This window comes from Triticum urartu, chromosome 7 (assembly GCF_003073215.2).
Source record: "Triticum urartu cultivar G1812 chromosome 7, Tu2.1, whole genome shotgun sequence".
NCBI classification, from domain to species: Eukaryota; Viridiplantae; Streptophyta; class Magnoliopsida; order Poales; family Poaceae; genus Triticum; species Triticum urartu.
The window spans coordinates 48852175-48863589 of record NC_053028.1 but is presented as its reverse complement, the minus strand read 5'-3'; the positions used below and the strand labels follow the sequence as shown (position 1 = coordinate 48863589).

At 50.8% G+C, this 11415-nt stretch overlaps 1 protein-coding gene across 1 annotated transcript; it reads right to left on the bottom strand.

Moving 5' to 3' along the window:
• Nucleotides 1-8782: 8782 nt before the first annotated feature.
• On the bottom strand, nucleotides 8783-10915 carry LOC125523442 (protein RDM16-like). The gene is made up of 5 exons (XM_048688474.1): nucleotides 10770-10915; nucleotides 10427-10642; nucleotides 10148-10341; nucleotides 9880-10043; nucleotides 8783-9794 (listed from the first exon to the last, which is right to left on the bottom strand). The coding sequence occupies exons 3-5, from the start codon at nucleotides 10247-10249 to the stop codon at nucleotides 8936-8938; spliced, it is 1125 nt and encodes a 374-aa protein (XP_048544431.1). The 5' UTR covers nucleotides 10250-10341; nucleotides 10427-10642; nucleotides 10770-10915; the 3' UTR covers nucleotides 8783-8935.
• Nucleotides 10916-11415: the final 500 nt, after the last annotated feature.

Genomic DNA, 11415 nt, shown 5'->3' with positions numbered 1-11415 from the left:
AGAATATGTTCCAAACCATGGAGATCATACATGAAAAACGCGAGTGTAATTTTGAAGCGTGTGTGCTTGCAAAAGCTGCTACCTCTTTGCCCTGTGGACGCCATCTTTGTCTCATAGGAACCCCTGAAATTATTTGTATACCTATGACTGTTAATCTTCAATAAAGCAGTTTTTATCCCTAAAAAAGCTAAAAAGCATGGTGTTCAGAGGATCCTAGAAACACTGGCACTCGACCAAACGCGACTTATAAATAGTCTCAAAAAGTTTGCACACTTGTTACACCACCACATAATTAGCTCCTCGCGACATCCTTAACATGTTGCCACTGGGATGGGAACACTAGATATAGATGCAGTTTAGTTCAGTTGCCACTGTACAACAGATCATCCTTGTTGCAGATATAGGACCAACCAACAATAAACTTCACCCTGCAGAATCCAAGGTTGCAAGTACCTTTACTTGTGAGAGAGACTCTGGGCTTGAATTCAACGCAGTCTGCATGACGAACACCTGCCTTTGCGTAGGCTTCCACCGAAACCGTGAGCATTCCCTCGCATTGAACACCTACAACACCCCTTTGAAGGATGATATGGCCATCTGGATCCACCTGCAATGGTCCTTCTCCAGAGTCCAGCAGCACAAGGTCCTTATCCAAGGGTGCAATGCGGCAAACCACGCGACCTCTGAAATCATCAGGCCATGACCCTTCTGTAACATCAGCACAGATGACGGTTGCCGCAACCGTGCTACCAATCAACGCAGAGATGACCTCTAATGTGCAAAAATTATCCCTCCAGCGACGACAGGCAAGTTCATCATAGGGTCCCTCACAATGTCCATATTGAAACCAACGGTCCATCAGTGTTTCATCTTCAGACTCTGTTGTGCCCTTCACTCTTAGTTGGATTTCAAAGTCAATAGGGTCCGACAACACAATTGGCTGACAAGGGCCAGCTGCAGAAATGGATCCTGCAAGCATCATTTGTTACAAGTCAGTGGACCATATCCAAATACTAGCTGACCACCCTAAAGTCAGTTTCTTTTCACAATTAGACAGTGTTTTTGGATTGGACATTAGTCCATGTCTGACTGACATTTGGCGTCTCCAGACGTTGCCAAATGGGTCACCGTCACCTAAAACGACTTAACACTAACTAGATGCATGTGTCCATGTCTGAGCAACACATGCACCACATATGCAGGCAGCAGAAAAGCTTCTCAGCTTGGCGCTGTGTCTACAGATGCAGGTCAAGTCTGGATGAGGAAGTTACCCTTATCATGGAAAAGGTACGCAGCCTAGGTGCAGAGTGTTAGAATAAGCTCTCCGTCCGGCCGCTAGGGCCAGTTTCTGTTTTAAATTTTGCACGCATGCACTGATGTTATACGTAGTTGAGACGTGGTCTAAGCACGATCCCATTTTTCCCTTTGTTGGTTTTTTCTGTAAACCCGGTCAGCATGGCACGTTTGTGAGGAGGTCGTGGGATGGCGCGATCAATCCGGATCACGACGGGCTGGCCGGGGTTTGTTAGTTAGGCTTTCGGTTGTACCAGGAATAAGGGGAAAAGGAATGAAATAGAAAACGTTGCGCTGTTAGCTGCGGCACAAAAAGACTTTCCTCTCTCTCGCGTGCGTGTGTTCTTCAGCTCAGGTTCTTGGCTCGATCGGCTATTCGGCAACGTCAATTGGCATCAGAGCCGTGGTGTTCGATCCACTCTCCGGTGGCCGGCGGTATACCTGGACGCGAGCCAACTCGAGCCGGCTCGGGCCGAGCCTGCCCAAAGCTCGCCGTTCCTCGGGCCGAGTCGAGCCGAGCTCAATGCTCCGGCGAGCCTCAAAACGGAGCTCGGCCCGGGCTTTGCCCTAGCTCGGTGCAGCTTGGCAGGCTCGCCAAGCTTGCGTGCTCAAGTCACTGCCATGTGGGCCTCCACATGGGTGGTCACCGACGGGAGGCGAGGAAGACGGTGGCAGCGCTCTGATGAAGCTGGGTCGTTGCCGACCGTTCAGGAGGAAGACGGTGGCAGCGCTCTGATGAAGCTGGGTCGTTGCCGACCGTTCAGGAGGAAGACAGCGCGACGCTTCTCGTGGACACGTGCGTGTGCCGAGAAGAAGACGGGCGGCGAGGTCGCCGACGGCAAGCGAGGAAGACGGCGGCAAGCGAGGAAGACGGCGGCGGCGCTCCTCGTGGACGTACGCGGGCACCGCGAAGAAGGTCCAGAGCACGGCCGCGACGATGAGGGGAGCGAGCAAGTGGTCGACGAGGTGAAGGAGGAAGGGCGGACGAGCGGCGAGCCGGCGTCGGCGTCCGGCATGCTGCTGGCGGCGGCGAGGAAACCCTAGGAGACTGCTACAGCGTCTCTGTCTCTCTTTCTCGTATCGTGCGAGCGTGGAGATGTGCATAACTGGGCCAAGGCAGCGTGCTGGCTATGGGCTGCGTGAGACAGCGTGTTGGGCTGCTTGCTAACTTGCTAAGGGCTGCGCTGGGCTGCTCTGCCGTGCGAGCTTTGGGCTCGCGAGTCAGCCCGAGTCGAGCCTGGCTCGGCTCGAGGTGAAAACGAGCTCGATTGTGCAGCTCGGCTCGGCCTTTTTGTGTTGTGGGCCAAGCCTGACTCGATCCGAGCCGATGCAAACTCGGGCCGAGCCCAAAAGCTCGAGCTGAGCGTCCAGATATAGCCGACGGTGTCCGATCCACGGCGATCCATGTCGGATAGCGATTCAGAGAAGGGCAAGGCCGGGAAGAAGGACGGGACCAAGTCGCCGCCGAGCGCAGCGCCTGTGGCGCGGCTGACCACCGGCGGCAGCGGCGAGTACCACGTGGTGGAGCGCATCGTGCGAGAGGAGTCAGGGGCATCCATGATGCTCACGCGCACAAACTATCAGGAGTGGGCACTCGTGATGCAAGTCAAGCTGCAGGTCGCCCGCGTCTGGTCCGCGGTGACTGACGACGCCGCCGACGAGAATGAAGACCGGCGCGCGCTGTAGATTATCCTCACCGGCGTCCCGCCGGAGATGCTGCGTGTGCTGGCCGCGAAGGACACGGCGAAGAAGGCATGGGAGACCATCAAGACCATGCGGATGGGCAGCGAGCGCGCCCACGAGGCCAAGGCGCAGGTGCGCCGGCGGGAGTTCGAGGATCTCCGTTTCAAGGACGGAGAGTCCATCGAGGACTTCGGGCTGCGGCTCTCCGCCCTCGCCGCCGATCTGGAGCTGTACGGCGACTGCGTCACCGAGCACAAGGCGGTCCAAAAGTTCCTCCGCGTGGTGCCGCAGCAGTACCGCCCGATGGCCATGGCGATCGAGTCTTTGATCGAGATGAAGACCATGTCCATTGAAGAACTCATCGGACGCCTCTCTGCCTGCGAGGATAATTATAATCTTGACGACACCACGCAGGCCGGTGGTCGCCTCCTCCTCACCCGTGAGGAGTGGCTTGCCCGAGAGAGACAGGGCGGCGGCGGTGGGTCGTCATCCGGTGTGGGCGGCGACAAAAACAAGTCGCCGGTCAAGCCCAAACCTCAGGGTGGCGGCAAGACCGCGCCGGGCAGCACGGGCACGGGCGGCTGCGGTGGCTCCGGCGGGAAGAAAAAGGGCAAGTGTTACTACTGCAAGAAGTCAGGACACTGGAAAAAGGACTGCCGAACTAGGATCATGGATGAAGATGAACAGGGGAAACAAGGCCAGGCACATCTTGTCCGTCAGGTGGACGAGCACAACGAGGGGCTAATGATGGTCGCGGTCTCCACCTGTGTCACCACCAGTAAAGTTGCACCCCAGCAAGTTCATTTGAATGAGGAGAAAGTACGTCCTGAGATCTCGCCGCCTGGCGTCTGGTATTTTGATACTGGGGCAACTAGCCATATGACAGGAGAGAGATGCATGTTTGCAACACTCGATGAGACCGTGCAGGGCACAGTCAAATTTGGAGATGGCTCGCATGTTACAATCTGTGGCAGGGGATCAATTGTATTCAGAGGACATTCAGGAAATCAAAGAGCTCTGTCGGAGGTGTACTTCATACCATCTCTTCGTAGTAACATAATCTCTGTCGGACAGCTGGATGAAGGAGGGTGCAAGATTCAGATAGGAGAGGGGCTAATGACAATTCTTGATGCAGGCCAGGGCATGCTAGCTCGTGTTCGCCGCTCAAGCTATCACCTCTACACAGCAGTACTCACAATTGACACACCGGCTTGCTTACTGTCTCAAGGGGAGGACCAAACCTGGCGATGGCATGCGAGGATGGTACATCTTCATTTCCGTGCTCTCAAGACCATGTCCAGCAAGCAGATGGTGAGAGGAATGCCACCCATCGATCATGTGCAGGAATATTGCGATGGTTGTGCCCTTGGCAAGCAACACAGGGCTCCTTTTCCTCAGGTTGCGGCATACCGAGCTGAGAAAGGGCTCGAGCTTGTCCACACGGATCTGTGTGGCCCAATCACGCCAACAACACCAGGTGGCAGCAAGTATTTTTCTTCTGGTAGTTGACGATTACCGTTGATACATGTGGCTCGAGCTCCTCAAGTCAAAAGACGAAGCGTTTGATCATTTCAGAAAAGTTCAGATCATGGCTGAGGCAGAAGGGAAGTGCAAGCTTCGTGCATTCCGTTCGGATAGAGGGGGTGAATTCAACTCCGGCGAATTCAAGGAGTACTGTGAAGGCATTGGCGTCAAGCATTACACCACATCACCATACTCACCACAACAAAATGGGGTGGTCGAGAGAAGAAATCAAACTGTGGTTGAGATGGGGCGGTGCTTGCTGAAGAGCATGGGTGTGCCGTCATACTTCTGGGCGGAGGCTGTTAAGACAGCCGTTTATCTGCTGAACAGGGCGCCCACCAGAAGCTTGGAGGGTGTCACTCCCTACGAAGCTTGGCATGGTCGCAAACCGAGTGTACAGCACCTGCGAACCTTCGGTTGCACTGCTCAAGTGAAGAAGAACGGACCCGACATCACCAAGCTCTCAGATCGCTCAATTCCGATGATCTTTGTTGGTTATGAAGAAGGCTCCAAAGCCTACCGTGTCTACGACCCAGTGTCGAAAAAAGTTCAGGTAACGCATGATGTGTTTTTTGAAGAAAACAGGCCTTGGTCATGGAGCTCGTTAGGTGCGCCCTCACCAGCTGTAGCACCCGCATCGTCCTCAACTTTCACCGTGGTTTACACCACGGACCGCGGGGTGCATGAGCTGGACACGGGGGGAGCCGCTGCATGTGTCACGCGAGCCGAGGAGCAGTCACCCTCTACATCAACACCTGGGCCTGCAACTCCCGCGGCTGGCACGCCACGCACTGAATCGTGTTCGCCGGCGATCGACGGAGCGATCCGCTGGGCCACGCCTCCCTCGCATGACGAGGAGCGCCGGGACACGGACACTGGACCTCTTCGCTACCAGCGCCTCTCCTGTATCCTTGATGAGACCGAGGGGGAGGCCGTGCGTGAGGCGATGGAGCACTGTCTTCTCAGCGCCGAGGAGCCCTCTGGCATTGACGATGCGTTGGGCGACCCAGCGTGGAAGAAAGCCATGGACGACGAGATGCAGTGTATCGTCGACAACACCACTTGGGAACTAAGCTCACTGCCGCGGGGTCATCAACCGATTGGTTTGAAGTGGGTCTACAAAGTGAAACGGGATCCAGCGGGCAATGTTATCAAACACAAAGCTCGGCTGGTTGCTCGAGGTTTTTCACAGCGCCAAGGGGTGGATTATGATGAGGTATTTGCTCCAGTGGCGCGGATGGAAACAGTGCGCCTTCTACTTGCTCTTGCTGCTCATCACGGATGGGAAGTCCATCATATGGACGTGAAGTCGGCCTTTCTCAATGGCGATCTCAGTGAAGAGGTGTATGTGGCCCAGCCGCCGGGATATGTGGTTGATGGCCAAGAGCAGAAGGTACTGCGGCTGAAAAAGGCCTTGTATGGCCTGAAGCAGGCTCCACGTGCTTGGTATTCGAAACTAGATGAGACGTTGTCGAACCTCAAGTTTGTCCGGAGCCCACTGGAGCATGCCGTCTACCGGCGAGGCGACGCCCAGTCCTATCTGTTAGTGGGTGTCTATGTAGATGATCTGATCATCACGGGAACGGACATGGCTGCAATCTCTGAATTTAAGGCGCAGATGCAGCATCTTTTCAAGATGAGTGATCTTGGCCCCCTCAGCTATTATCTGGGCATTGAAGTGGTACAAGGGAAGGGGGAGATCACACTTTGTCAGCAAGCATATGCAGGAAAGATCCTTGAGCAGGCAGGAATGAGCGACTGCAATAGTTGTCATACTCCCATGGAATGCAGACTGAAACTCAAGAAGGATGATGGTGCAAAGGCCGTTGATGCAACTCTGTATCGCAGCATAATTGGAAGTCTTCGGTACCTCGTACACACTCGTTCTGACATTGCTCATTCTGTGGAGATTGTGAGTCGGTTCATGAAGAATCCGAGCTCAAACCATTGGGCGGCAGTCAAGCAAATCCCGCGCTACATTCAAAGGACGAGGCATTATGGCTGTCGTTACACGCGTGGTGGGACTGCAACTCTGCTCGGGTACAGTGACAGCAACCACGCGCCGGCGACATAAGCGACCGCAAGAGCACATCGGGTCAGGTCTTCTTCCTTGGAGACAATCCGATCAGCTGGACTTCACAGAAGCAGAAAATTGTGGCAATTAGCTCCTGTGAAGCAGAGTACGTAGCAGCAGCAGCAGAAGCAGAGAAAAGCTTCTCAGCTTGGCGCTGTGTCTACAGATGCAGGTCAAGTCTGGATGAGGAAGTTACCCTTATCATGAAAAAGATACGCAGGTGCAGACGGCAATACTAGCTAGATTAGGTCATCTAAGTAACAGCATCACGAGAATTAAGAAGAAGAAAATACCTGGTGGGTGAGGATTTGGGGATCATCCCTCGTACGGCTGAAGAGAATGTTGCGGTTGTGATCCACATAGTCTCGAGCGGCAATGAAGCCGTATACCTCCAGTGGCCACCTGATTCTCCACTCTTGGTTCTCCATGACTTGTATGGAGAAGATCTGCAAGAAACTGGAGGGCATAGCATCTATTGGGATCCTTCCATATGTATATAGTGTGGGAGTCACAAACGCTGCAGCCAAACAATGTGGAAGATGCAACTAGTTAGCTCTTGTCATGCCTCTGATTAGTACAGTAACAATAGAGCAAGAAGAAGAAGAAGAGGCGAGCATGGATGAGAAGAGTAGATTACTGACTGTAGTCTTGGAAGGAGCCACACGTGGGGGCCCAAACGTGTTCCCAGTTAGTACGGTAGTTGACCATGTCTCTTTCCTCGTCCGCCAGCATCTCCCTGTAGGATGATCTGCGTCGTCTGCCTAAACCAGCTTCCTTGGGGCTGAATACTGCGCTGCAGCTCGTCGGTTTCTCGACCTCGCCATTCATCGATGCTGCTGCCTGGGGGGTCTCCTGCTCGGGCAAGGAGCGGCGGGGGTGCACTGAAGGACGACGGACAGCCGAGTCGCGAGTCGGGTACGGGGCGATGGCGGGGGCGGGCACAGCTCGTGACGCTAGCTCAACTATTGTGTACTACCTCCGTTCCAAATTTGAACTAAAACCACGACGAGTAATTTGGAACGGAGAGAGTAAGCGTCAGTATATCCTAGTCGTTCTGTGTCCTGGTTGGTTTCGTTTTGATTATAGAATCCAAGTGCTGGAGCGGGCCTAGTAGCTAGGTCTTGCGCGATCATTCAAAAAAAAACTATTGGCAATTAGGCCAGAGACACCCAATGCATAAAAATTGTGCAGGAAACACACGGTACTGAACGAGAAATTGGGCCGGAAAAACACGCTGACGGAAATTGAGCTCCAAACACATGGCGCGAGAAATTAGGCGAGAAACTTTCATGTTGAGGATATCACACGGGAATCACAAGGCACAAGAAATTAGGAGGAAATTTCAGGGTGGAAAAAAACATGGTGCTAGAAATTGGGTGTAAACTTGAGATAACTAATGGGAAAGTTTTTTTCTTTTGGTCAGAAAACAAATGGCGCGAGAAACTAGTTAATATCACCATATGGCATTAACGGAAAAGACTATATGGCGGTGGTACACAGTGGATCTTTAAGTTTTAACCACCCCGAATGCTGGATTTTGAGCCGGCTTTTCCAAGTCCGATGAGATTCTGCCGCCTTATTTCGTCACAGACAATGAACTGCTATGCAATAATTGACACTGCCATCGCGCATCCTTGCTCTTCTCTCCCTGAGGAACAACCAGTGTTGTGGGCTTCCATGGCAGGTAGCCGCAATCGTACCCCACACAAGTAACTCCATTGTGGAAGGCATGTGCTTACAGGAGAGGCAAGGAGGGAGAGGAAGAGGCTATGGGCATGGTGGGAGGCGAGCTGAAGGACACAAGCCACGTCATCGGCCGGTGTTTGTTAATGAGATCGCCAGCACGAACAAGGGCAGAAGGGGAAATAAGCTTGGAAAAATTAGCACAAAACCACCAGCTGCCAAAGCCACTTAGATTGATTTTGGGGCCATTGTGAAAGGTTAGACAAGATATGGTCTTGTAAAAGGAAAATTCAAACATGTTACTGTATTTTGTGGAACCCGAGCTGCAAAACTTTGGGGTTTTGCTACTAACTCTTGTTTAATGTATAATATAATTCAGTGAGTAAAAGTTTAGATCGTAACAACATCCATCAAAAATAGCATAGCAACTTTATCGAGCTGGCATCTTGCATAACGTCCTTAAATGGAGTAATTCGCAACATACAAATATTCAAGGCGTGCACAATCTTAAACTGATAAGGCGTACTGGATTTATTTGAAAGCATATTGCAAAAACCCTACAGCTCTTTCATGCGTTCAGTTCATCTACAGTCTGAAAATGATATGTTCATGACAATACAGAGTATAGAATGACCCAGAGCAATCGCTCTCATTGTCTTGAAGACCAGAAGTTTGAGCTCAAGACGAATCCTCCAGGAAGTTGACAGCCAGGTCCCAGTAGTGTGCAACTTTAGCATCTACAAACACCTTCTTGGCAGAAGCCTCACTCACGCACTTGCGCACACCGAACCACCTGGGAAAGGCGGGCTTCACCACGCTACCTTGCCATACTAATGCACAGCTATTCACCGGCTCCTCGTCGGCGACATGCTTGCCACCAACTGCAGCAGCCCAGTCAATCCTGTTCAGCATCAGGTTATTGTACCTCTTGATCGACTTCACCCCTCCTTCCACAACCACAACACTTATACCATCCGTGGTAACTGCAGCCCCAGTCAACCGGTTGTCCCGGGCATTCACGTCCACTTTAAAGCGTGTCTGACTGTTCGACAGGTCTCTGATTCTGTACACACAAACAGTAAAATAGTCTAATGTGTCAGGATCATCAAAAAGCTTCCTCTCCTTCTTCTCACGGCGCTCAGATGGCGTGAGTTTGCGGGCAATGTTGCGGTCGACATGAGCCTGATTGCGCTCTGCAGCAGCCATTCGTATCTCCATCTCCATGCGTGTCGGGTCCTGTGTAGCTTGTGCACCAAGTACATTCATAAGGTTGCTCATCTTGAGCTTGGGCTTTGGTGGCTCCAAGAGGCCTTGCCTAATCATTTCTTGCCTATCTTTTTCCGTAGCGAGGCGCCTCTGTGTTCTGTACTTCTTCTGCTCATTGTTAGTAAGCTGAAGTGGTTGAGGCGGTGGTGTCATGGGCTTAGCCGGTGGTTCCAATGGCTCTGGATGTTGCACGTAGATGGTGATCTTATCCATATTTAGCTTTTCCAAGGAGATGTCCTCGTACGTGGCAGAAATCAGGATTTTTGAGTCCCTGGAAAGAAATAAAATAGGAATAGTAAGTAGCTGTACACTATAAAGGAGGGCTAAAAATCAACAAGAGTGAGGTAGCAGCAAACCATGGCTCAATGTCAGGAATCTCTTCCTTCGGCTTCTGGTTTGGAGGCCTTCCGCCAGGAGCAATTTCAATTAGGTTTGGATTCATGTCAGCTTCGACCTTTGCCTTGGCAAGTTGAGCTTGCTTTACTTTAAGCTCTTTGGCTTGTGCTTCACCAAATTGATTCTGCACAATCAAATCAAACTATTAAGTTTAGGCACCAACGGTACAATAAACTAAAACATGACTGCAATTAATATATTCAAAAAAAATGGTTAAACCTTACAGACCTTAATCCTCTGCAATTCAGCCTGCCTCGAAAGATTGCCTCCCTCAATAAACAGGAATCCTGGCCTTTTAGGACGAAGAAGCTTGGTTGGGTTGATGCCCATCCTTTCATCAAAATGAACGGTAGATTTTGCAAGTGACTCCAAGCCTGGTTTGATAATCTGGAATGCATCCTTCTTCTGCTGTTAATGTTGACCTAGCAAAGGATGAACCAAAAGTAGTGAGTCAATGTACAGAACTATATATCATCCTGAAATATATGTTAAGTCACAGAAGTTTACCTTCAGAGTACTCAGGTTGCTTGGCTTGGTCATGCTGATAACATTTCCATGCTCATCGATTTCCCTACCTTGAGCATCAAGACGGAGAACAGGGGCCTTGACAGGTCTTTGAGGAACATTCAGTCCACTGGATGTACCAGGGAGCATGCTGATACAAGGTGCATACTGTGGATCTTGGCGAAATCCCATCTTAGTAGCAATCTCTTGTGAAGGAATCTGTGTATCAGGAATAGCAGTACCAAGTTAATTAAGCTGTGTGGGGAAACATGAGCTTAGAATGGTTACAAAAGTATAAAAAGAACAATGAAGCAAAGGACTAGTAATAGTAGGTGTAATGTCTTACCGCAGGTAATCTCTTGAGTTTTTCTGATAATTCCTTCTTCAGCTGCAAAGCCTTTTTAGCTTTCGCTAAAGCATCAAGACTTAAGTTGCCACTTCTGCCAGCGGATGAATTTGCAGTTCCATCTGCACTAGATTTCCCAGTAACTTCGTCAGATCTAATACTAACTCCCCTGTTTTCAGTGGTGGTAGTAATCGAATATACCTTTGAAGGAACAGGATAAGCAGATGGCACCGCAGCAGCAGGTGCAGAATTGAGAGCACCATCCTGCAAATAAAATTAAGATGCAAAGTCAGCATATGAATGGAATCAATTAATGATGAACCTGACATGAACGTTTTAATTAAAGAGAAAACAAACTGTAGACCAAATTTATTCTACATAAAACGGTAAGTACTTGTCCGGCTTGCCCTCATACATTCACTAAATAAGTATCACAGTCAGCAGGCAGCAGCAATGTAAATATCATCTTCAGCAGCAATGCGCGCTATGAATTGTAAATATCATCTTCATTATACAAATGCAATAGCAACCCTTTCTTACAGGTTTTATAACCAGAAAGTAGTAGGAGAGGTATATCACTACATGCATAATTATGAATCACTTGCGCAAATTTCAGAAACATAAATCAGATTCGGCTGTGGTTGGC